The following is a 25,590-nucleotide window of genomic DNA, read 5'->3' as shown; positions in this document are numbered from 1 at the left end:
GGCCTCAGAAAAAACAGAGCCCCCTCACCTTGATTACTGTGTATTGAATTCTCACCCCTAGTGTTGGGCGAGTAGTCAACATTTCACTAACCTACGAACTGACACCTCATTGTCGGTGGGACCTCACATTCCCCGTTTTGTACATGTCTCAACAGGAATTGACACAGCACTAGCTCGCTGCGCCCTCTCCACCCCAAGTGCGGCTTCAATTTGATTTATGCAGTGGAGAATTTGGAAATTGAGACACATAGCGATAGCATTGCATTCATTTTAAGTCAGTTGCTCTGCCTGCCTGCCTTTGTTACGTCCCCATAAACATTTGATTTGATTTGATTTGATTTGATTTGATAAATATACACATCAAAAGTTTGGACACATGGAATTGAACAAACTCTCACTAATTACATTACATTTTAAGTTACAGACAGCATCCATAGATAAAAAGGGTACAAATATCCACATAGGCAAGTGCTGCACTAACCAATGGCATTTTTGTACATAATATACGAGATTAGAACTTAGAAACCCTATCGGAAGATTCAAGGGTGCTTGCCTATGATAAATGAAACTAACTCCTAAAAGGCTAGCTCTCTAAACTTGGGTCAGGATCTGGTTGCTTAGGGGCAACCGCCCCACCATTCATTCTCGCCCGCGCCTCAGCAAACATCCTCTGCTGCTCTGCCACTGCTTCTTCCTCAGTCATCTCAGCTCCATTGCTCCACTTGCCACCTTTCAAAGAGTCCTGCTGAAAAGCATTTCAAGAATACTATCAGTGAATTCTGTTGGACTGTGCTCCTGTTACTGAACCTAATTCAAAATGAAGTATTCTATTGTATTGTATTGTATTAATTCAATAAACCAGTTGTATGGCAATGATAACAAGACTCCAACAGAAAAAAAGTAGCACAAGATTTTCCAACTTCTTGGTCCATAACCAGGAAAAAAACTTTGCCTCCAATAACGTCATTTTTGGAAAAAAAATAAAGAAAAGGGGGGCAGAGATGCAAGATGCTGCACAATCTCATTTTTTAAAGAAACCATCACAATCCAGTTTCCCAGTGCAAACAAGGAGCAAGAAGACAAACAATTACCATGGTCTCAATCTTGTGTTGCTCATACGCAGCATATACCTCTTCAATGTACTCTCCAAACCCAAGAACCTGACAAATCACATGCATGCATAAAGTTTTACTACAAACATATAACACGTAAATCTTTTCTGCATTCTTTCAACTAAAACAGGGCATGATCAAAATAAATTCAAGGCAGTAAAGTGTACAATGGCAAATTATGGATCATTGTTGTTAAGAACAGAGATCTCCAGCAAGAAATAATTCAATCATCAAAGGAAACTTACAAAACTTCTCCTTAGAGCTACCTCTATTACTCCACAAAGTGCCAAGGAAAAGGAAATATGTAGAAGAATTTAAGGCCATATCTTTAAAATGGAGAGAGGGCCACCAAAAGCTTTGCTTGATGTGACAAAAAAAAAATATCTTTCTTAGACACTTCATATCTGGATTAAACATAGATAACACGTCCACATGGTGCTTGAGTTCTTAATGTAAAAGCATTTGTAAAATTCTATCTATATTAACTTAAGCTAGGAAGCAGGCTATCTATATTAACTTAAGCTAGGAAGCAGGCTAAGTGCCTACAAACATAAAGACACTGCTTAACTATAACAGCATATGCAAAGTCTTATACAAGGCATTACTTTTTGAATCCTAATAAACTAAAGAAGTAGACAATAAAATAACACACTTCAAAAAACCAAATTAAAACTAGAAAGTAAGCGATGAGGGAGGAACCTCTAAAGCCTTGAGTACATGCTCAGGTGCTATTGTTCGTTTCTCCTCTTTATTACAAACTTCATTGGACTCTGATGAAATAAGATTAATAAACTCTGCAAAAGGATTAAAGTTTTCATCAATTACAAGAAACAATTTAATACAATCAATTGAATTGTAGTCAGAGACAGTAAAGTTCAAATGATGTAAAAAATTACAAGAGAATATAGATGGTTGATAAACTTGCCAAACAACACTCTAACAAGCAAAAGTTTTTCCACCCAAATCTTCAATGTCACAACAAACACTGGGAGTATGACCATACGAGACTAATTACCAATTATATGAATCTCAACTCAGGTTCGAAACCACTTTAAAATTTAAAATAAGAGGATACCATATTTCTCTTCTACACATATTTGAAAAGCAAATGTTTTGAAATTAAAAACCATCCATCTTCTTTTCATTCTAACATTTTATTTAAATAAATTAGAGTAGAGAGTAAATTCCAGCACATCCTTGAAGAGTCATAAAACCAAACTACGAGGTGGATAGCAATCTTTGTTCTTGGAAACAGATAACTGAAAGCACATTTCAAGGTATACCAAAGTAACAAAGGTATTCATGGCATCGAATTGAGAAATAATGGGGAGCTTTAAACCCTCTGGGCTGTAAGTGATAGACAGAAATCAGGCATCAAGCCTTTTAGTTAAAAATTATTCCTGCCATGAAATGATAGCAGGTATCCTATAAATGCACTTTAGAGGCTTTCTAGCTCTAAAAGCTGAGAAATTTCATTAAGCATTTTTCAAATGAATGGAGAGGCCCATGTTATAGGAAACTTCCTAAAAGGCTTGTCAGAGACCAAGAAACTTTTCCCAGGATACAATATTAAGAATCTTGGAATATTTCTCAAAGTGCAGCTCAAGGGAGGTAGAATCCTTAGTATGGTTAGGTCAAGTACTTCTATGATGGGATGCACTCTTCCTGTGCTTACAAGAAAACAGTATTGCAAGATCATCTATAGGAAGCTGATTGGTTCAACTTTCTAAATTACTATTGTACAAGGGCTAGTTACTCAAATGTCTCCTATCTGGCTTGACTAGACACAAACACAATAGGCACTGAAAAATAAAAATTACCAGGGAGAAGAACTTTCCCTTTTCCATCACCTTCAGACGATATGAAGCTTGGCTGATGAAAGTAGAATTTACAGCATTAAAATGCATTTGTTTATTTCGTTCTTTGGTCTTTATAGGTCAAAAGTGACCAAATAGAGACAACGGGAATTGATAAGGTAAAATTTAGTTCAAAGTTCATATGTTTGGGATAACATAAATTGACACTAACGTGCAAATACAAAGCTTAGTTCTATCAAAAGAAGTCACAGAGAAAGAATAATGGATAAGTGATTACTAACACACACATCAACAACTCAGCTTTATAAAAAATCTTAGAAAGAAATTTGACATGTTATCTATCAAAAGAAAACATGGAGGCCATAAAACCTAGCGTGTGACATTAATTTTTTTTTTTTTGAAGGGATGTGTGACATTAATTCTTCCTGATTAAAGAGAGAAGAAAGATTTAAACTTATTATCTCACCTACGCAACACTCGATCAAAAGATCTTGAGCATCTCTAGCAACACGTACATCTGGGGGTAACATCTCCTTTATAATTTTGGTCATAGTTGCTGCAAAAAGAAATATATATATATATATAAAATTAATTTGCATCACAAAGCAATGAAACAAACTAAAAGTAAACCACCATAATGAGGTGCAAGGCAATTTCTTTACTATAATGTGCATGTGCATGAGGAAGGGTTTTGGCTAGTTTAAGACACAAGTATGCAACCCCCTTCTCTTTTTTAAAACAATAAAAAGCAAAAGAAAAACAAGATCATAAATCCTTGTTGCAAAAGCGAAACATGTAAAGTCTTAAAAATATTACAGCCTGATTATTAGATCATAAACTCCATTGCACCATATAACACAAGTTTACCATGAAAGGCAAAGACATCAACCAGTTTGAGGTACAATTGTCCAAACAATTGCACCCTTTCCCAACTCAATGATGCCCTGTGCAGCATTTAAATCAATTCCTTTCTTAAACAAACTTTATCACTCATATTCAAAGCCATCACAATCCTCAACCAGCACTATGCAAACCCTCACATAGAAGCTCTTGACTTGAACCTCTTTTGAAGTTTGAAAACAAAAACATATAACAACCAACCAACAATTTTTTTTTTTCAAAAAATTGGAAAGTCAGTTGACACCTTACACACAAAGCATTCAGATTGACAACTCCTCCAAAAAGCTAAAAGATCTCACAAAATCATCCTTCACATAATGAAAGGCGTACCATGCAAGTAACACTTTCTTAAATTCATCTAATCATACTCGCCTAACCTCATAGAATTGAGGTTACTACAGACTTCCACCCTTTGGTAGCTTACTTCGGAAAAAACCTAACTATCTTTTAAAGGCAACTTATTCACTTATTTAGTAAATTCAAAACATAAGAGTTCATATAGGTAACCCTAAACCCTAAATTAAGTCTTAAGATTTATCCATTTTTAGCTAATTTCGACAAAACCCAATAGAAACCCTAGCAAATTCAAGTCTTACTTAAAATTCATAAATTTAGGACACAGGAAAATCCAAAAATGGAAAGAGGAAAAGATTTCAGAGAAAAAATAAAATATCATCAAACAATTAACCAAATAATTAAGAATAAATAATACAGATATTTAGAACGAAAAATAGAGGAAATAAAAATTACCTTTAGGAAGCGAAGCGTCCTCCTTTGACTTGCCTACGATATCCATCGGCTCCATATTTCAATTCTTCAAAACAAAAGATAAAAATCAAAATCCAACAGCGATTAAACAGATCTGAAACGCAAGAGGGAGGAAATCGGCAGAGGCGACTGACTCACCGAGTTACCGAGTCTAGACGAACGGGGAATATTTCTACGGACAGAAAAACGCTAAACGAGTTAAGTGATTCGTGATCTGAGTCGAGGGGGAGATCAAGAGGAAGGACATGCTTGATATAGTGAGTTATCAGAGAAGGTCACGGCGCTTCACGGTAAGAGAGGGAGCTCTTGATCGTAGTCGATTAGGGCAAGGAAAAAAACAAACACACACATTCAGGTGGTGCGAAGGGAACTCCACGCGCTTTCTTTAGGCGCCTTTTAACATTCACGCAATTAGTGGATCTGGTGGTTGGTGCGTGTTGAAACTCCTTTTTTAAGCGCGTTTAGGATTGTGGCTTTATCTCTCTCTTTATGTTTCGTTTTTAAGGTTTTATCATTTTTTTTCCATTTTTTCTTTGATCGATGGGGAAAATAAAGTCTGTTAATAAATGTGTTTGACGAAATGCCAAAAAGGCAAGAATAAGAGTGGAGTGATCACTCAACCGATTAGCCATTTAATCTAAAATCTAATATTCATATATTAAAGTCATATGATTATATTCTTTTGTACATCTTATATATTTAATTAATACATATTCAAAATAAATTAAGTAAGAATTTGTAATAGTTTTCTTAATAATATACAAATAACTATTGAATATTAAAAATTCAATTAAAAAGAATATTATCGTCCCAAAATACATTTGCTAGCATAAACTCAAGCACAAGAAAAACTTTACAATCATAAAATTCGCATTGATTCCATTGCTTTCGTTTGGAATTATTTCACACAGCATTTAATTACTATTATTACTATTAATTTGTTTTTTTAACAATTACTCCTAATTTGATTTTTTTATATTTATTACAAATATGATTGTCCACATAACAATTCATATTTAAAATTTCTTTTATGTAATTACTTTTAACGTTATACCAATGGAATGTCTTGAAATATCGTATATTGCAATTTTTTTTTTCCATACGTTTATTATCTTTTTGTTAGAAATTATATTTTTTATTTATTTTAAGGTTGAAAATTAATATAATGCTCAAATAAAATTTTAAATTATTTAAAAATTTTAAATAAACCTTTATTATTATGTTATATTCAATCAAGTTTTTATATTTTTATTTTGAGTCAAATAAGTTTTTATAACTAATGATTGACTAATCATCATTAGTAGAAATATCACTTATCATTTTATATTTACTTGATATTAATATATGGCGTTAATGTAGAAGGTGAAAAATATCAAATTATTATATTATCATGTCAAATTAACATGTCACATTATAATCAATTATGATATGTAAACATGTTATATCATCATTAATTATAATATATTAATATGTTACGTTAATGTAATACGACATATAATGACAAATGTCATTTTGATTAAGGATTTATTTGATTTAAAATAAAAATATAAAAGTTTATTTTACTTAAAATAAAAGTATAAGAGTTTAACTGAACGCAATAAAAATATAATGGTTTATTAAATTTTGTTAAATAATTTAAAATTTTTTTAAGATATTATGAAAAAAATTTAAAATTGTTGGTGATGTTGGATCAGATACAATTGTAATTAGTTTTCACAGAAAATATTGAGAAGTAAGAAACGTTTCCAATAATTAAAAAGACTAAACGAAACTAAAATAAAAATAAAAATTAAATATAAATTTAAAGTTAATTTTTAAGAATAAAATAAAATAATATATGATTAATTGATATCATTGTTAAACAAGCTTTGTAAAGGCAATAATCTTTGTATATAATTGTACTCTCGAACTTGAATTTGTTTAATAAATTAAAATTTATCATTTTTAATGAATATAAGTCAAGTATATGATTTCATTAATAAAAATAAATTCAATCAATAGTTAGTCACACTTTTTTCTTTTGAGAAGTGGTTAATTAGTCGTCAAGTCAAAATTTTATATAAAGGGTGACAAGTAATTATATACTGTTATGAATTAGGTTTAATGATTTGATTCACAATAAAAAATTAATTATTTTTTTTTAAATAAAATTATAATATAAACATTTATTAACAATTTAAATATAAATTTTTTGATTCATTAATATAAATAGACATAAAATAAAAAAATAACATTAAATTTTTACACTAGGCATCATAAACTATACTCGATGTGATTTCATACTTTCAAATTCATTTATAACTAAATCCGTGCCAATGATTTTAATAATCTTTTTTTCAATGTAAAAGATAAATGAATTAGGAAGAAAATTATTTTTACCAATTGATCTAGAAAATAATATACAATTGATTTTTCTGTCCTTGACATCAACTGGCATATTGAGAGAGTTGAAACATTTTGCAAACAAGAATCTTACCTAAGTCCATAATACTTCAATTCATATTTCATATGCAATTAAACAATTTAAGAGAAAATATATATAACTGATTTTTTAATCTTTAATATTAATTAGCATTGCTATGAGAAAGTTTAAATATTTTGAAAATATGGATGTCGAATAATATCAAGTTCAATATCATCAATCTTGAATAATTAAATCCATCTTTATAATCAAAAGATGAGTTAAGGAAAAAAATAATTTCAAAACTTAAGGCTAAATAAGCCAAGGCAAAAAAAAGAAAAATAATTTTAAATTTGAGTTAAACATAATTTTGTTGTCTTTAACATTAACTAGTATAGTTGTGAAAAAGTTGAAATGCTTTGCAAATATGAATCTCGCTTAATATCAAGTTTAATGTCATCAATCTTGAATAATTAAATATATTTTTTCAATCAAAAAATGAGTTAAGTCAAAAATAAAAAATAAAAACAAATAATTTCAAAACTTGAACCTAGATGAACTAAGGAAAAAAGGACAAGAAAAATAATTTCCAAATTTGAGCAACGTAGAAAGGATTGAACTAGACATTTAAAATTTAGATTAAATTTCTTACCACTACTCTAAACTAACTTTTTAATTTATTTAGGGATGACAAATTATATATTTTTTATTTATATATATATAATTAAAAAAATTAAAATCACCACTCCTCTTCCTCCACCTCCACGGTTAGTCACACTTAAACAATAAAATGTTGATGATCACTTTTCTTTATATTGAACAATAAAATTTTCAGACTTTCTCATTATTACATATATTATATATTATAAATATAGATAAATAAATAGATCATAAAGGATTATTATAGCTTGTTCCCAGTTACATGCAAATTGTATGTGAAGTAAAAGCTGGTATTACTAATAAAAGGAAAGCGAGGTTTATTATCCAATGAAATTGAAGAATTGAAATGATTTGAGAGAGAAAAGAAAAGAAAATAATTGAGTTTAGTTTTCTAATTTTCTTAGAGGTGTCCAATAATTGAGTTGCCCGCCTAGATGCGACTCAAGTTTAGCTAGAGCTTAACATTATAAATTCAAAGCTTAGCTCGAAGATATTATTATTTCATTAATAAATAAAATGTGATTTGTCAAATTTAATTTAATATATTTAAAATATTAAAATAAAATATATTTTAATAATAAAAAATACGTGACTCACTGGGTCGAGCCGGGCCTGAGCCCACATGTAACAATAGCAAAACGGGCAGCGCTCTCCCCACCCTTTCCTCTTCTTCCCCCCATCCGACTACGGCAAGAGCTTTCAAGAACTCAGCAAGCCCCCAAAATTCTCACCTAAAACAAAGCCCTTTTTAATCAAACAACTGTCCTTTTTTGATAGCATTAAATCTCTGTGATTTCAAACAAAATCAGTCAAGGTATGGATTCGGACGACGAGGATTACGTGTTCTTCGGTACACCGATAGAGCGTGAGGAAGAGATCACCAACCGTCGGAAAAAGGCCGTTGCCGAAGCTTCTGGCAACCTCCGCTCGCTCCCTGCCTGGAAGCAAGAGGTATAACTTTTATCCTCTTTTTCTTTGTCTTTTTTATTTTTTTTGGCTGAGATTATGAGTGAGAAATTTGAACTTTCCAAAGAGCTATCCGAGGTTGAGTGCTGTTTAGTTTTTTTTTTTCAGCTAGAAATTGTCCCTTTAAACACTGTTTGGTTGCCTAGAAAGTTAGGGGAAAAGAAGATGAAGAAAACGGGAAATGAAAGCCGACGGAACTTGCATTTTCTTATTTTCTTAGTTTTTTTTTGTTCAAGTTTGGTTTACGATTTTTCTGTTTAGAAAATTGCTATTTGTCAATTGGCAGTGTCTTTGTATAATTTGAATCCTTGAGCTAGTCAAAGCATATTGTTTGTTTTTTAGGTACTATTTGAATCTAAATCAGTTCCTTGATATGAATGGGAGCCTTTGATAGGATTCACTTTTCTTGCAGTTCTTTCTAAACAACTTGTCTTGGAATCGCTTTTGAAAAAGAAAAGAAATTTCCATATCTCTATTCAGGTGGCTCCAATACTAATGATTCTTTGAATATCATAACAGACAAGGAACATAAATCATGAAAACTTTGGTTCAGTTTTTTTGGGAAGTCCAATCGTGCCAAGGTTTATAGTTTCAATCGGTATAGGAGAATTGGGCCAATTGCTATTAGGTTGTGTACTAACTACAGTGCAAGTACAGGAAAATGAATTATTCTGATCAAAGACATTTTTCATGCTTTGTATGAGCTAATAAAGCAGCTACCATCAATTTGGCTTTTCTTTTTTATGTTGTAAACCTCACATTTTGGCGCATCCACTAACATGGTGGTAGAGATGAAAATGGTGGATGGAAGAGAAAAAGAGGTTACGTAACAGTGAAAATGAGTAATTTTCTTTTATGTGCATCTTGAAATAAGTTAAAAAATTTAAAATCAATTTAAAAGTACCCTAGTCCTTATTCATGGGAAAGGTGAAATGACATATGCATCCTTAGTTTTGCTTATTCAATTTAAAACTATATTTTTATCATATTTGAATTATATTTGTTCAGGTTAGAGACGAAGAAGGACGGAGAAGATTCCATGGTGCATTTACTGGTGGATTTTCTGCTGGTTACTACAATACAGTTGGCTCTAAAGAGGGTATATCTCTTTATACATTTTGACTAGACTGCTGTTGTTCACTTGCTAAAGGAATTCAGTCTGCCTTATGGTTTGTGAAACATATTCGCAGGTTGGGCGCCTCAGTCATTTACATCATCACGGAAGAGCAGAGCTGAAGTCAAACAGCAGAGCATTTTCAACTTTTTAGATGAAGATGAGAAAGCTGTATGTTCTATTTCATTTTCCCACGTTTTATAATTTTCTTTCACCAAATATGGGAGTGATTAAGTGTGTGTTTGGTTTTGAGAAGGAATTTTGCTCTATACACAAAACTTAATTTGGTCTTACTTGTTTATTTCCTTTATCTTTTTCCATTCAGTCACTTGCACTTCTAGGATCCTGGTTTAGAATTGAAATTTTCCTGTTGCCTTTTTTCAGAACCTGAAATTCCCAATTCGATGTTGATCTGGAAGTTTAGCTATAGAAATATCTTGTCCAATTAATTTGTAGCGCCATGGATATTGAATATATGTATATTTATGATTATTCTTTATTTTCTATGAAGATATTCTATTCTTATATTGCCTTTATATTTGCATGTCTAAAGCTGTGCTGTTTCTTTATCATCCCATATGTGTGCCGGAGATTTGATGCACATTTTTCTATACAATAGGCCCACTTATAATAGATCTTTCTTTAAAGATTCATCTGTTTGTATATTTTCACAGCTCTGACATGGTTTCATGTCTGGAGTTGTGCAATGTATTTATCATCCATAGATGTGCCAGAGATTTGATGCACATTTTGCTATGCAATAGGCCCAATTATAATAATCCTTTATTTAATGTGTCATTTCTTAATATATTTTCACAGCTCTGACATGGTCTCATGGTTATTAATATTATCTAATATCCACTAAAATACTAGTTAAATCTTTTATTTGTTGCGATATGGAAAGAGCTGATGATTATTATACAAGAATTGCTTCATATAAAAGGCTTAGGCATCTTTCTAGTTAAACAGTTATGTTTTGAAATATCTGTTCTGTGCATTTCTTAACAAAAGTTTCCCGCAGAGATGCCTTTGTTGCAGATTATATTTCATTGCAAGACAATTCATAAAATCACAACTGAATTTGAAGGATGAAGTATTGTTTTCTATATAGAAATCTTTTAAAGCAGTCTTGCAATTAGATTACCTACTCAATGTTTTACCTACTTTTGTTATTTGTGGCTATAATGAGAATATTATGTACAGAAACTCAAAATTCTACCTCATAACTTTTTGTCTTTTGAGCAATGGTTGGCGTTTGAAAAGAAATTGGTTTCAGTATATTGTCTTCTCGTTTATCACTTATAGGTGGATGATTAGGGATTGCAAAAGGTGATTTGTTAGTATTTTCTTCCAAATTATAAGAATTTTTATTCAATCTTATGGTTTCTCATTCTTTTTGTATTTCAGGAATTGGAAGGTCAGTATTTGGGAACATCATCTCAATTTGACACATTTGGATTTACAGCTGCTGAGTATGCTCGAAAACAAGCAGATAAGGAACAAAAGCAAAGGTCTGTTAAGTGTTTGTGATTCATTTCTCCTGATCAGCAATATTTGTAGCATTAGATATGAAGCTAGAACTGCAATTGTCGCCTATTTAAATTTGGTTCTCAATGCAAACTCATATTCTAAAAATTAATTAAGTGCTCTCAAAAGGAATGTTGATTTTTTTGCTAGTGCAACTTGTATTTCATGCATGAAATAAAAGAATTTAATTTTCCATTTTATATAGCCCGATTTTATGCTTGTTGATTTTTGCTCCTTATGTTGCTGACTGAGACTGTTGAACACATTTGGTTGGATATGGAAATCTTCCCATGTGGTTTCTGTTATTCCATACATAATGATGGGAGATGGAAATATGCTAGTTGAGGGATTATTTTACCTAGGGCTTTATTTTATATTAATGATATTTTGTAATTTAGTAATTTCCCAGCATTATGGTTTTAGGGTTACATTTGGTATTTTGCATTTTATTAGGGATTAGGGCTTAGTTATAAATGCGTATGTTATTTTGTTTTCTGGTAAGGTTGAATTTATGAACTATTGAGATATTGAGATTTTATATTTTTGAGTATGTGGTTATTGATATTTGAGAATTTGGGTAGAAAATTCAGATTATTTCTTGAGTATTTTGGTTTTCAAACACTTGCTCTGCATCAAATAAGACAGCCACTGTTTCCATAGCACCGCAAAGGAAGTGTTCTTTAATTTTGGGATTCTTGATGACATCATAATTGTCATCATCATTGTCATTGTTCCCTCATTCTCATGATTGTCTTCTCTGTCATTAGTGTTTTCTTTGTTGTCTACGTATTCTTTCCACTATTGATGTGTCAGCCTATGCACTAATTGCATGTGCACACATGCATATGCAAACCGTCTGATTTGCACGTCTTATGTTTTTCCTTGGGGTATTTCGCTTGCAGACAGCTGTGTTATGATTCTCTGGCTTTGTTAATTTAGTTCTCTGTGTTTTCTGCAGGCCATCTGCAATTCCTGGACCTGTTCCTGATGAACTTGTTCTTCCAGCTGCTGAGTCTATTGGTTTGTTGTGAATTTATAAATACTTCACTGCCAGGTAGTTTATCTGTTTAGATATTAATCAACTTAGAGCTTCATCTTGCTTTTGTTGATTAGGTGTAAAATTGCTGCTGAGAATGGGATGGCGGCGTGGCCGTGCTATTAAGGAATCGAATGCAAGTTCACTATATGGTACTTTGATTTCCTATCCCATAATGAATCTTTTGCAATTTGTGTATATCTAGCTCATTGGGCAGAATGGATTTATGAAAGATTTACGTTGTACATACAATTAAGAGACACATCTAAGAGACTAGGACCTGCCCACTATCTATGAAGCACAGACTTGCTGTTTACCCCTGCATATTGGTGTCGGGCACACCCCCAACATTGCAGGATATGTGTTGGACACACGGGGACACACCAAAAATGAAAATTGGATGCACTCAAGACATGGCTGGACACGTGGTGGAGGGTTTTTTTTTTCCTCCGCATTTTCTTTCCCAAATTTGGAATCATTAATCAGAGTAAAATAGCCAGATCAACCCATCATTAAAATCAAGTTTTTGAAGCCCAAAAAGATAGCAATATGTTAATATGGTCATGGGCCCGTGGCCTTTCTGTTGCATATCTTTACCCTTTTTGGTATATTTTTCACATACATTTTTTTAATTGAATTTTGAATGACATGAAAGCATTGTGAAGAATTTGATTATTTTTGAATGAAAAGTATCAATATTTACGTAAAAATATATAAAAAATATTTTTTTAATCGTAGTGTCCTGTTGTACCCATGTTAATTTTTTTAGAAATTGTTGTGGTGTGTCTATATCTTGATGTTCCTGTATTGCATGTCTATGTCTGTGCTTCCTAGCCCACCATACTATGATAATTAAATGTTACTATTTTTTGATCATAAGCAGCTTTTCCTCACACTTCCAGAAAAAAAAAAGGGAAAAGAAAATAGATCCTAATCTATTTATTGATTGAAACCTCTTTATGTAGAACATCCTTTCCACTTAGCTGTTATATACAGATTTACCGGATGGGGGATCTTTATATGCTTTTTCTGATGATTTTTAATTTTAAGTGACTAAATTTGGGGATTAATATTCTTATCTTATATTTTTCATTATAGATGCTCGTAGAGAAGCTAGAAAAGCATTTCTAGCATTTGCTTCTGATGGTACAAAGGCGTCACACCCTGCTGATCATGACCCTGTTGAGGGTGAGCCTGAAAGCTTGGCTGAGCAGCCTGCGACTAATGATGCTAAGTCTTCTCAAAGCTTACCTGTGAGAAATTTCTCCTTGCTACCCTAAATTATTATATCAGTATTGATGTTGTCTTTCTTTTTTATCTTTATGATCCTTAATCAAATCATGAATGACCTTTATAATTAAGTTACTGTTTTGTTGTTTCTTTTTATAACAACCTCAAAAAGAGTGCCTTCTGGCTCATCAATATTTGCTCCATTTCTGTGAATGTTGAACAAGTGGCAGGGTATTTTATGTTTTTGTCAAATTGGAATAGAAAATTTGTAGTGTGTTTTAGTGTGGTCCATCTATGTATTAGCATTGGCAGGTAGGATCTGCTTAAGCTTTGGAGGCTAAAATATCTGTCAATTTGCTTACTTTTGTGGGCTTGAATGGGCAAAGAGGGATAGAGATAGAGAGATCAGTTTTTTGTGATGCAAGAAGGTAATTAAGTTATTGTATGTAAGCAAATTGCATGGTTTCAAGTTATAATTTCCTTTCTGCAGGTTTTTGTGCTCAACCCAAAGCAGGACTTGCATGGTTTAGGATATGATCCTTTTAAGCATGCTCCTGAGTTTAGGGGTATGTAATTTCCTGAAGGACACCTGTTTGCAGTGACTATGTGTTGTTGTCAGAAGCATTAATTCTTATTGCCTTTTCTTTTTTATTTGTAAATGCTTTCAGAAAAGAAAATATCACGCTTGTCCAATAATAAGCAGCTTGGGTACAGAAAACCTACATCAATAAAAGATAGTCTCTTTGGTTCCAAGTGTAAGATCTGTTTTCTTATGAGCTGCCTTTTCAAGTCCTTTGCCAGGGTTTTTTTTTTTTTTCTGTTTTATCTTTCTCCAGTTTGCCTTGCTTGCATGAGTTATTTATATCAATAGAGGTTGATTCAACTAATTTGCTTAGATTTACCAGCAGGAAAAGCTGCTCCTGGTTTTGGAATTGGTGCACTTGAAGAATTTGATGCTGAAGATGAAGATATTTATGCTGCTGGTTAGTATTTTACTTTTGTGAACATGCATCTTGGAATTATTCATCAAGGCTTATTGCTTCCTACAAACTAAAATTGATTGCTAGTGTTATTATCAAGAAGAATCAGTGACATTGGCTAATAGGGGAGTTGAGAACTCTTATCCTTTTTTTCCTCAGTACATGATATTACCTTCCTTTCCCATTTTTGCTGTTGGTGATTGATTCGTTTTAGTTTTTGAAAATCCTTATCTTATAGGTTTCTGTTAATAGATGAATGTTTCTTATGTTTACTGTTGTGATGAAATTTGGTATTTTACCCACAGCTTATGTTTTTGACATAGATGCCAACTGTATTATGATTCATTAGGTATCCTCATTGTTTGGTTTTTGATATTGTTAAACTAATTTTGGCCTCTAGCTTCTATATTGGAGAGCATGGAGTGCCAAAAGTTTTCAGACAAGTAGTTGCTAGTGTCCATGGGGTGAATAATTTTGTCATTAATATGCCTACTCATCCTGAGTTTTATCAGTTTGATTTTAAGTTTCAAGCTGAAGGTTATAGCTGTTTTCTAGGTTATGACTTTCAAGAAACTTACGTAGAAGAGGCTGAAGAGCCATCAAGATTGAGCATAGAGAGTAAACAAAAGGTGGTTGCAAAGGACCAGGGTATTCTGCCTGGTTTCAAAGTTGCATCAGTTTCTGACTACCAGTTAGAAAGGTAATTGTAAAGTAGTCGATGGTGCATTGCTGCATGACACATTTTTCTCATTGTTTTGAATCTGTAATTTGATCTTCCCATTTTTACTTGGAGAAATAATGTTCAATCTGTAATTCTTGTAGGACATTAGAAATTGAGGAAAATCTTAATTTAATATATCCTCTTCTGTGGTAGGAAGTTTGGGGATGTTGTGCATGCCAGGGTTTGTAAGTTAATACTTAAGAAATTATAGTGGGATAGCTTTAGTTTGTTTGTTGATTGTGGATCAGTAAAGTTAAGGTTTCAAATAAAAGGGTTTTTGGGCTACTATATTTGGAGTGTTTAATTTTTGCTCAGTTTCCTGCAGGACATTTATCAAATTGGGGAGAAGGTTTTTTTTTTGGGGGGCGCTGGGGGGTGGGGAGGTTTGGGTTATGTGGGTCAGAGTTTTTAATTGAAATTCTCTATGGTGGGATAGCTCTTGGTTTGTTTGTATTTTTGATAGGTAGAATTATGGTTTTTAAAAAAAATTAATTTTGAGGCTTATATGATAGTTGTGTTGATTTTTCTAAATTAAAAAATCTATTGATAAAGCTGAAGTGCTTAGCAAACAGAAAACAGAGAATGTGAGAGTAATAATTAAACAAGAAAGAAATAGGAGAGTGATGGATTTTCTAAATAGAGTAATGGTGGAACTTTTGGTTTCTTAAAGCTGCCAATTCTTGATTGATAATCATGCCAGTAAAAGAGAAATTTACAATCATTAACATAGAACTGGAAGTATAATGATATAAAATTTAGCTTTTAAAACTTACTGATTGAATCATACATTGAAATGCCAACAAACCTAAAAGAGATTTAAATATGCACTCTTGTAAAGTGTAAGGAAACATATTTGCTGCAGCTAATATGTTGTACATTCAACTACTTGTAGTGCAACTTTCTTTTAGGTGAATATTTTGAGTCATTCAGCAGGAACACCGTACCTAGTTCATTTTGTTGCATGTTTTGCATACTTGGGAGATCAGAGATAAACAAATTGTTGTAGTTCTCTATGTTTTCCTTTAATTCTTAATCTCATTTTTTTTTTTAAATTGTTGTTCAGGTTTGATCCTCCTATAATCCCAAAGGATTTTGTGCCACACCATAAATTTCCTGGCACTCTCGAGGCTCTCAAGAAGCTTGATATTCCCTCTCCCCCTGTGGTTCCTCCTCCTGATGATAATAATCTGAAACTCTTAATTGAGGGGGTTGCAACATTAGTAGCTCGGTGTGGTAAATTATTCGAGGATCTTTCCAGAAAGAAGAATCAGTCAAATCCATTGTTTAGTTTTCTTTCTGGAGGAAATGGGCATGATTATTATGCAAGGAAGCTCTGGGAGGAGCATAAAAAATGTGGCAATCAAGGCAAGCTGTCATCGGATGGAAAACTTTCACCAAGTGTGCAGAAGATGACGGCAGAGAGCCGTGGCGAATTATTAGGAGAAAAACCTTTGGAAAGAAGCTTGAAAGAGACCAAAAGCTCATCTGTTGCTTCTGGAGAATTTGTTCAGCTCCAATTCAATCTATCGGATACATTTACAAATCCTTCATCATTTGTAAGTACTGCTTATCTCTTTTTTCAAAGTCATGCAAGTCAAGTACCTGGAATTTTCTTTTTTTATTAATGCTGTAATTTTCTCAATTTTATATCCTCAGTTTACTGTTTTTCATACTTCAGCTTGATTGTTTGTCCAGAATGTTGAATTTCTCCTTGTATTCTCTGTTTATTGTAGAGTGAGTTGCCAGAAGTTGCAAAACCATTCAAAGATGATCTTGCGAAGCAAGAAAGATTTGAGCGATTTCTCAAGGAAAAGTACGAAGGAGGACTTCGTTCTACAGAGTCTAGTGCAGCTAGTAATATGTCAGAAGCAGCTCGTGCTCGTGAGAGATTGGATTTTGAGGCAGCTGCTGAGGCAATAGAGAAAGCGAAACGGGGAAAGGAAAGCATGATCTCTACACAGCCATTTGACATTTTGGCCACTGGAATGCAGTTTACCTCTGGTGGACTAGAGGTAATCTTAAGGTGGTGTGCTTTTAGTTTTTGAATCTTTTGTGCTGGATTTTGAGATTTTAATAAATTTTACAGCAAGTTAAAGATGCTCATGCTGAAGATTTGGTGACAAAGAAAATGTACCCAAGAAGGGAAGAGTTCCAATGGCGACCTTTACCTATTTTATGCAAGCGCTTTGATCTCATTGATCCTTATATGGGGAAGGTAATCCTAAATTCCTGCTTCTTTTCAGATGTTTTCATTTTATAAGCCTAAATTAGTTGAAAAAGGTTTATGAAAGGTTTTATGCGTGTTACCATGCTTGTACTTTGGACAAGCATTGGGTTGTCTACCACTCTACCTAGTTCCCACCCACCAAAAATAAAATCTGTCATGTCTGCTGGTTTTAGTTGTCTTCGAGGTTTGCTTATTTTCTTGCTTACTGCACTCTCTTGAAGGAGGGGATGAGAACTTTCATAACTTTTGCAAAACATTGCACTGTCCTAAAATACAATATTTCCATTTGCAGCCACCACCACCTCCACGCATGAGAAGTAAGATGGATTCTCTACTTTTCATGCCAGATTCTGTTAAAGGTGCTAAACTAGAAGATGTTATTACAAATAGAGATCTTCCTGTTGCTCAAACTGATGCTCATAAGACAATTGGAGATGTAGCTGAAAAGGAAATTGAAATTGAAGTTGAAAATGTTGAAAGGCCTGTCGATCTCTATAAGGTATTATTTGTTCAGTTAAAATCTGTTTGTGAAGTTGATCACTTTCATTTAAAATTGGAACTTACATTTGGTTTCAATTCTTTTGTCTGTTAATTTTCTCTCCTATTTATAAGCACTTGGAACCTTAACACAAACTAGAATTGGAATTTGTAATGGTTAGCCTGACAATTTGGAGTGAGCATACTTTTCTAACTGACCTGATTTTTCTCTGTGTCCTTTCTCTTTATAATTAATCAGTGAGGCTTTAAACTGTTTATCTTGGACTAAAAAGTTCTTTGTCGTCATTTTGTACTGTTGGTTTCACATGCACATGGACGCATGTTCCTCAATTTCTTCTCGTTTTAGAAATTCTTGTCATCCATAAATAATTTATTTTGGGTTTTCTGTTTGGAGCTCTTTAATTTTCATGACTTTTGAAATTGAATTTCAATGCAATGAGGATGATTGTTCACTCTGATAGCATCTAGAGTTCAGAAGAGCTAGCAGAATACTACAAATTGTATCGTACAACTTTGTTTCAGCTTAAGTTCACTAGTTAGAGATGAGCAGGCTCAAAGTGCTGCCTTCTGCTACCGGGCATCCCATCGTCCTTTCTGTACCTGCCCTTAATCTTTGAATGCATGTTCTCTGGTAGTTTGTACAGTTAGTGGTGACTGTTATCTCTTACATGCATTTGTTCAGTTCTGCCTCTTTTTAATAATATAATATCCTTAGTATTTGAACTTTCTGATACTAGGATATCTTTTGCTGTTTGTGTTTTGAAAAGAAAATAGTTGGATCAATTTGCTGCTTGCTCATCATTTGATTCATGCTTAATTTTCTTGTAGATTAGAAAATTTTGTTTTACTTGAATGGGAGTTGATTTTGCACTGCTATTTCTATGGAAATGCAATATTGTTTGCACCACTAAAGCATGTGCCTAACCCATATAATACATTTATTTTATCATCACTGCATGATATGACTTGGACTGCCTGCCTGTTTCACTGTAATGCTTTTCTTGTATGCATGGGCCTGACTCTTTTTTCAAAAGAGTGTGCACGTGCCTACAAGTGATGGGTGCACACGGAGCCAGATGGGGAAATTTCTGTTGATATGAAATGTTTATTTCTCAGTAAGGCATGATATGACTGGGACATGCTACTCATTCTGTTGCATTGATCTGCATTTCTGCAGGCTATTTTTTCTGATGATTCTGATGATGATGTGGAAGACTCTAATACCAACAAAGTGGGGGAACCAGAGAAGAAGATTGAAGCAGCAACTACAACTCTAAATCGTTTGATAGCAGGTGACTTTCTGGAATCCTTAGGAAAGGAACTGGGCTTGGAGGTTCCCCCTGATGTGCCCTATTCGACAAATAAAGCCAGCATTCCTTCCCAGATAGAAACACCTAACAGTGATGCTGAAAATGCAAAAATCATTCTTGTTGAAGGTAGAACTTCCTGTACTTCTAATGCTGTTAGTGGACCTTCTCTAAACCCTCAACAAGAAACTGCTCGGGAGGGTGAATCCTCAAAAAATGAATCCATTCCTGGCAGTTCTTTGAGATATAGTAGCAAATATACTGATGGTTTGTCCGAGAACATATCTGATAAGGTCAATGTGGAAAAGTTTGCTCAAGAGGATAGGAAAGCCAAATTACCCTCCAGACAACGAAGAAACTGGAGCAGCAGTTCCTCATCAGAAGATGAAAGGAATAGAAAACATTCTAGGCGACATCGTCATAGAAGCAGTGATTCATGTAGTGATTCATCCACTGATTATCGAGATCGCAACCATTCTAGGTCAAAAGGGAGAAGGAAAAAATCTTCTCAGGAGAAGTCCAGTAGCAGCAGAAAACACTCAAAACATCATAAACACAGAAATAGGGACTCTCCCAGCAGATCCCGTTATGGTTCTGAGAGGGAACATTCAGAAGGCAGGAAAGAGAAACGAAAACGGAGGGATTGAACATAAGTATATATTTTCTTCATTCCTATCTTCATACAGAAGTTTTGGTCTGTATCTCTGCATGGAACCAAACCCCAAAATTTGACAGTTGATCATTTTTGTTTGATGTTCTAGCAAAGGGTCCGGCCACTGAAACGCTGGTGGAGATTATTCACTGGCGTGGGTCTTGTGCTGAGGCTTTGTGTTTGCATCCAGATCTTGTTGGGAGAGAGTTAAAATCCATTGAGGCTTGCATTTGATAAAATGATTCATTTAACTGAACGCAGGGAAGCATGGGCTAGGTTAGGGAAGAGAAGTTGATGGAGGGGAGCCCAATTTGTCAAGGATTTAGAAGGTTGGTGATGCTCTAAATATGCAAAAGCCTTGATGGCAGTATCTGTATTGGGCGGGGTTTGAACTGAACATAAAATATGTCTAGCCGTATACGTACAGACAGCTATACAGCTGTTCTATACTTTATGAATGCCGTTTGTGCTGAATAGTGGCAAGGTACCTCTCTGGCCTTCTTGATAAAAATTTGAACTCTTGTTGCATCCTCTAGGTTCTACTTCTGAAATGGAAGTGACCTGCATGTTAATTCCACCCAAATTTGTCGTACCCGACGAGCCAAGTTACTCGTGAGCACTTGAGTTTGCCTCCGTAGATACTCCACAGCTCTTATGAAGACTCAACTTCAACTCACTGTCAGGGCACTTCACCACCACGAGTTTACTCAATAATATGAATATGTTTAAAATATTTTTAATATTTTATACATATTTAAATAAAGTATAATATTTATGCACACATTTTTTTCAAGTCTTCGCTTACTGCTTTTCAAATGTTAGGCTAACAAAACACCTGAAAGAAGAAGAGGACACGAAGGGCTTTTCAGTGACTTTACACAGTACTTGAGTCAAAAATGGAGAAGAGTGAGAAGAAAGAATTTGGTCATTCATTTTGGGACATGCTACCATTGTTAGACATTAAAAGTCAATTTTATTATTTATTAGATAAATAAATTATTGCATCAATTATTGATTTCATATATATATATATATTAACAAGTATTTTATTTATTTATGACATATAAAATATGATCATAAATTATTTGATACCACTGTAAAACACTATGCTAATAGTAAGTAAGGAGTTATAGTTTTTCAGTTCATTGTCTGTTAAAATTGTTTTAGGCTAAATGTGACAAACTATTACAGCTTATAGTTGTTATGCCTTTATAAGAAAATAAAATGGTTTAATTCTAGCATTTGGATAGTGACCTTTAAGCAAACAATTGAGTTTACTGTATGAGATATATACATAGAATAGGATCCAATTAAAAAACTCCATATAAGTTAATAAATTTCAATAATTAAAAAAAAATTATTACAATTTATTAATTGTCCTTAGACTTAAAAAGTCAATATAATTTCTTTTGTGTCTATATGACTTTGATGTTACCAATATGTGATGCTGAATATAAAAATTATAGTACATTGGGTTATATACATGCTAAAAAAATTATATTGGATATTGAATAAATGATTCACCATTTCTATTGACAAAGATATTCAAACAATTTTCATAAGATTGTTGGATTTAAGAAATTCGATTGGTGTGTTTTTAAAAAGGTGTTTTAAAATTATATTATTTAGGGTAAAATACTCAAACATCTTTAAGTTTTAACCAAAATTACACAAAAATCTATTTGTTTGAAAAATAAACATTCAGAACCCAAAGCCTTAATACCTTTAACAAAAAGATAAAAACATTAAAATACCTTCTCTTTTTTCTTAATTTTTTTTAGACCATTTGATTGATCGATGCTCATTTGCTTCGATTGGCCACCTTGTGGCCAAATCTCGCACTCCTCAACATCAAAGAGCGCTAGATCTAGCGCGATCTAGAGGAGCTTTGGTGCTCCCCTAAGGGAGCAAGACATCTCCCTCGAAAGGGAGCTTTGGTGCTCCACTAAGGAAGTGCAATTCTCCGGCTAGATCTGGTTAGATAAGGTAAGTACGTTTTTTTTTTTAAGAAAGAAAAAAATTTAAAATGAAAAATAAAGGTTTATTTAGTATTGTAATTTTTGATATATTTCAAGGTAAAATTATCCAAAAAATTTTATCATGTTAGTAAACTAACAAAAATCTTAATGTTTGACTAACGGATAGAAACGGAATGTCAATTTTTCAAATTAATAGAGTTTTGTGTATTTTTGATCAAAATTTAAAAGTGTTTAAGTATTTTACTTTATTATTTATATTAATATTATATATTACTATTTTGGAAAAAAAGTAGTTTTCAAAATCAAACAGAAATGAAAATCATTAAATAGTATTACATGAGTTGGATGTGACAGTGAAAATTATTCATCCATAAAGGTCATGAGGAATATGATATGGTAAAAGGACTAATTAGTAAACATTGTAATGAAAAAGACTTCATCAATTTTTTTTTTTTAACAAAGGTCAATGGCAATGTGTTGATAGATATTATTACAATTAATGAATAAATAAGGTTTCTTAATTAATTTAAGAAACTAAATGATAATCTTAAATTAAATGAAATTACAAGTAAAATATTAGTTAAATGATATGAATTTGGGGTCATAGAGAAATCTTAAAGATCCCATCCGTATTTTTCTTTTGAGTTTTATATACAAGTCTTACTAGACTATTATCAGATTTAATAGATCTAAGTCTATTAGTATATATATAAAAACAAGGATTATTGGCCATTAGAATTAATTAGTAACAATTATTAGAAAACAAAGCTAATGAGGCTTAGAAATTGTACAACCTACCGAGCCTAACCCAGTGGAGTGTGTCGAGGACTAAGGTATATGGATGGTAAATTAGCTGCACGTCTCGTTTGAGTCATCCAGATTCGTCATGTGTATAGGGAAGGCAATAAAGCTGTCGATTTTATGACCAATTAGGTTTTCCTATTGGTGAGAGTTTCTTAATTTATAATAACCCACCTAATAAATCCAAGGAATTGTTGATTAATGATGTAGTCGGTGTTTGTTTTCTCATTTGATTAGGTAATAAAATTTTTCATTTCCTAAAAAAAAAAAAAAGTAAATCTTTTGAATGTGAAACATCTTTTTTGAGACAAACACTTGAATCGCTTTTGAGATATATATATTTTTATTTATAATATGATTTATAATTTAATTTTTTTTAAAGATAAGGTACTTAAATTATTTTGAAATACTTATACTTTTATCTATAATATTTTTGTTTAGATCCATAAACTAACACCCCAGATCTTATTCATTATAGCACATGATGCATATTGTTGGTAACAACTGTCACGAATTTTTAATACGTTGATTATGAGCATAGGTGGCGCTTGCTTTAGATGCCACGTGTACCTTTGTTTTGTGGAAGGGTTTCATGAGCCTTTGAGACAAGTGTGTCCAAGCATGAATGCTTTACATGTCCATCTTTTTCTTACATTTCTGGCCATTTTTCTATTATCTACAGTAAATAAAATTGTATTGTTAGGCAGAATGTGCAAGTAGAGGTCCTAATACGGAATTAAATGCTCAAGTAACTAATACGGAATGCACTTGACTTTCAATTAAGGAATTGCAATTAAGCATTGTCATGCAGTTATGTGTCTAATTATCATACCTACCAATTAATACCACAAACTGCTTTAATGTACCTCATTAATTTCTAACCATACCTACTCTTCATATCTTGTATGCTTTGAACGAATCCAAATCAAGCCTTTTGGTTAGTTTTTGGAAGCATTTTCAATATTCAAATAGTGGGAATGAAAAAGCCAATAAGCAACAAAAAAAAAAAACAAGTAGATTCAGAGACTTTTTATGAAGTCTAATGAATGAATCACTTGTCTTTAAGTTTATTCTATTCTGAGTCAAACTCATAAGCCATGATGATGTTATACACGACCGTTTCTCACATTTTTTTTTTCTAATTATTATGTTTTTTTAAAGTTAATTGTACTTCTCATTAACGTGCCTTATACACCTATTGACGAAGGGCCAGGGTCTTGGATGGGTCACACCTAAGCATTATCATTTTCTCTCTCTCTCTTTTGTTTCTTGGTCCATAATTTTCTGGAATTTTCTTTTCTTTACTTTTCTTGGGGAGCAATTCAATCTCTCTCTTTCTCTTTGAAATGTTGTAAACATAAAAATATCAAACAAATCTAAAATGGGATCATAACAAAATCCATTTTGATTTTGGCGTTGAAATAACACAAGGTAGCCAAAGAAAAACAGAAAAGGTGAGAATACAAGAGCTCTCATCATGGTCAAAATGAGAGGCAAGAGTAGTGGTATGCAAGCTAATTTTTTGGGTTTAGGTTTCCTTCATTTGAGAATAACCTAAGCAACTAGCCAAAGTCAAAAATTGAAAACTGAAGAATTCATTTCTTAGCTATGGTTCATTTTGTATGTCTTGAATACCAAATTTTGGGTAAATTTGTCTTTCCATTGATAATTTTAATCAAATTTCTTAAATGAGTATTTGGCCTTTTGACTGGTAGATATTTAAAGGGTTTTGAGATAATTCCATTTATGTATTGCATTTTATTTTATTTTATTTTCTTGGTTGTAAATTGCAGGAATAGATTCAACAGCTCCAAAATTTCTCTGTCGGCTACAATGGCTTTTAATAGGAAAATTTGTTTTTTTTTTTTATTTTTAATCAGCTCCTTTTCTATTTTTACCTACTTTTATTTGCCCTTAACTCTGTTGTTCCTTTCAGATTAATTGCTTATCTTACTATTTTTAGGTTGTTGAATTCGTAATTATTATCAATATAAAAAGTACAGCCTTCCTAAATTATAAAATGATAAATCTGCATGGATAATTGGATACAACCAGAAAAACCACAAAATGGCTTCCCGATTCTAATCATATGGGTTGTTGCCACGTGGCACATGGAAAATGAGTCAATCTGGCTGCGCCCGCCTAACCCCTGTTCCCTCCCCTCCTCCAATCACCTGCTTACAAGAACATTCAATTATTTAGCAAAAAAAAAAAAAAAAAAACTCTCAAGCGTTGAAACAAAATGTGATGGCTTTTCAAATCCGATCCCAGAATGAAGCACTTACTCTAATTTACATAATTAATATCAAGCGCCGGCTTAATATTGAGGACCTGATTATTTTTGGTATTTGCATTTGGCAGATTCTGAAAGCAAAGGAAGGAGAAAAGGGCAAAATATGGAGGCCCATTACCTACCCTTTCAAGCTGCTAAAATTGCTCACAGCTGCTCCAATAATCACCTTCAAAATTAGAAACCGACCCAAGGGTTTAGGACCAACTACCTCAACCGCATTTACTTTCTTGTTCTATTTCGTGTAAAAGGTTACGAAAATCACCCAAAAAATAAAAAAAATAAAATTCAAAGAAATCTATTATATAGGAAAAATATAAAAATTTATGTAGTTAAATTTTTTACTTATGTAACCGTTATTCTAGTATTAAAAATTAAAATACAATAAAAATTTAAATTAAAATAAAATTAGAATTCATGTGAAATAAGAAATTTAAAACTATACAATTATTTAATATTGTAGATAAATAAAAATTTTAATTAAATAAAAACAAGAATTCTACTTACCTTAAAACTCTATATATTTAGCTTTTGAAATTAAAAAAAATAAAGGAATTTGTTTCCTTGTGCTTCAATACTAGGACATTGAGTAATGATAAATTCA

The 25,590-nt window shown here is 32.6% G+C and overlaps 2 protein-coding genes across 4 annotated transcripts; one reads left to right on the top strand and one right to left on the bottom strand.

Moving 5' to 3' along the window:
- Window positions 1-297: 297 nt before the first annotated feature.
- Window positions 298-5,018, bottom strand: NF-YB13 (nuclear factor Y, subunit B13). 2 transcript variants are annotated; one of them, XM_021431526.2, is made up of 6 exons: window positions 4,736-5,018; window positions 4,580-4,643; window positions 3,396-3,485; window positions 1,812-1,906; window positions 1,092-1,160; window positions 298-742 (listed from the first exon to the last, which is right to left on the bottom strand). In XM_021431526.2, the coding sequence occupies exons 2-6, from the start codon at window positions 4,632-4,634 to the stop codon at window positions 584-586; spliced, it is 468 nt and encodes a 155-aa protein (XP_021287201.1). In that variant the 5' UTR covers window positions 4,635-4,643; window positions 4,736-5,018; the 3' UTR covers window positions 298-583. The 2 variants fall into 2 exon arrangements, with proteins under 2 accessions (XP_021287201.1, XP_021287200.1); XM_021431525.2 differs by having other exon boundaries at window positions 298-745; window positions 4,736-5,009.
- A 3,281-nt stretch (window positions 5,019-8,299) lies between these two features.
- On the top strand, window positions 8,300-20,709 carry TGH (SWAP (Suppressor-of-White-APricot)/surp domain-containing protein). 2 transcript variants are annotated; one of them, XM_021430603.2, is made up of 17 exons: window positions 8,300-8,609; window positions 9,633-9,723; window positions 9,815-9,909; window positions 11,146-11,249; window positions 12,224-12,285; window positions 12,379-12,453; window positions 13,400-13,554; window positions 14,022-14,097; window positions 14,200-14,286; window positions 14,437-14,514; window positions 15,067-15,211; window positions 16,296-16,788; window positions 16,966-17,244; window positions 17,319-17,447; window positions 17,752-17,958; window positions 19,135-19,917; window positions 20,026-20,709. In XM_021430603.2, the coding sequence occupies exons 1-16, from the start codon at window positions 8,475-8,477 to the stop codon at window positions 19,909-19,911; spliced, it is 2,988 nt and encodes a 995-aa protein (XP_021286278.1). In that variant the 5' UTR covers window positions 8,300-8,474; the 3' UTR covers window positions 19,912-19,917; window positions 20,026-20,709. The 2 variants fall into 2 exon arrangements, with proteins under 2 accessions (XP_021286278.1, XP_021286277.1); XM_021430602.2 differs by having other exon boundaries at window positions 19,135-20,709.
- Window positions 20,710-25,590: the final 4,881 nt, after the last annotated feature.

The sequence above is a fragment of the Theobroma umbraticum genome, unplaced genomic scaffold, assembly GCF_002168275.2.
Source record: "Theobroma umbraticum cultivar Fairchild unplaced genomic scaffold, ASM216827v3 scaffold_50.0, whole genome shotgun sequence".
Lineage (NCBI taxonomy): Eukaryota > Viridiplantae > Streptophyta > Magnoliopsida > Malvales > Malvaceae > Theobroma > Theobroma umbraticum.
Note: the sequence above shows the minus strand (reverse complement) of the source record. Positions and strands in the feature narration are given on the sequence as shown.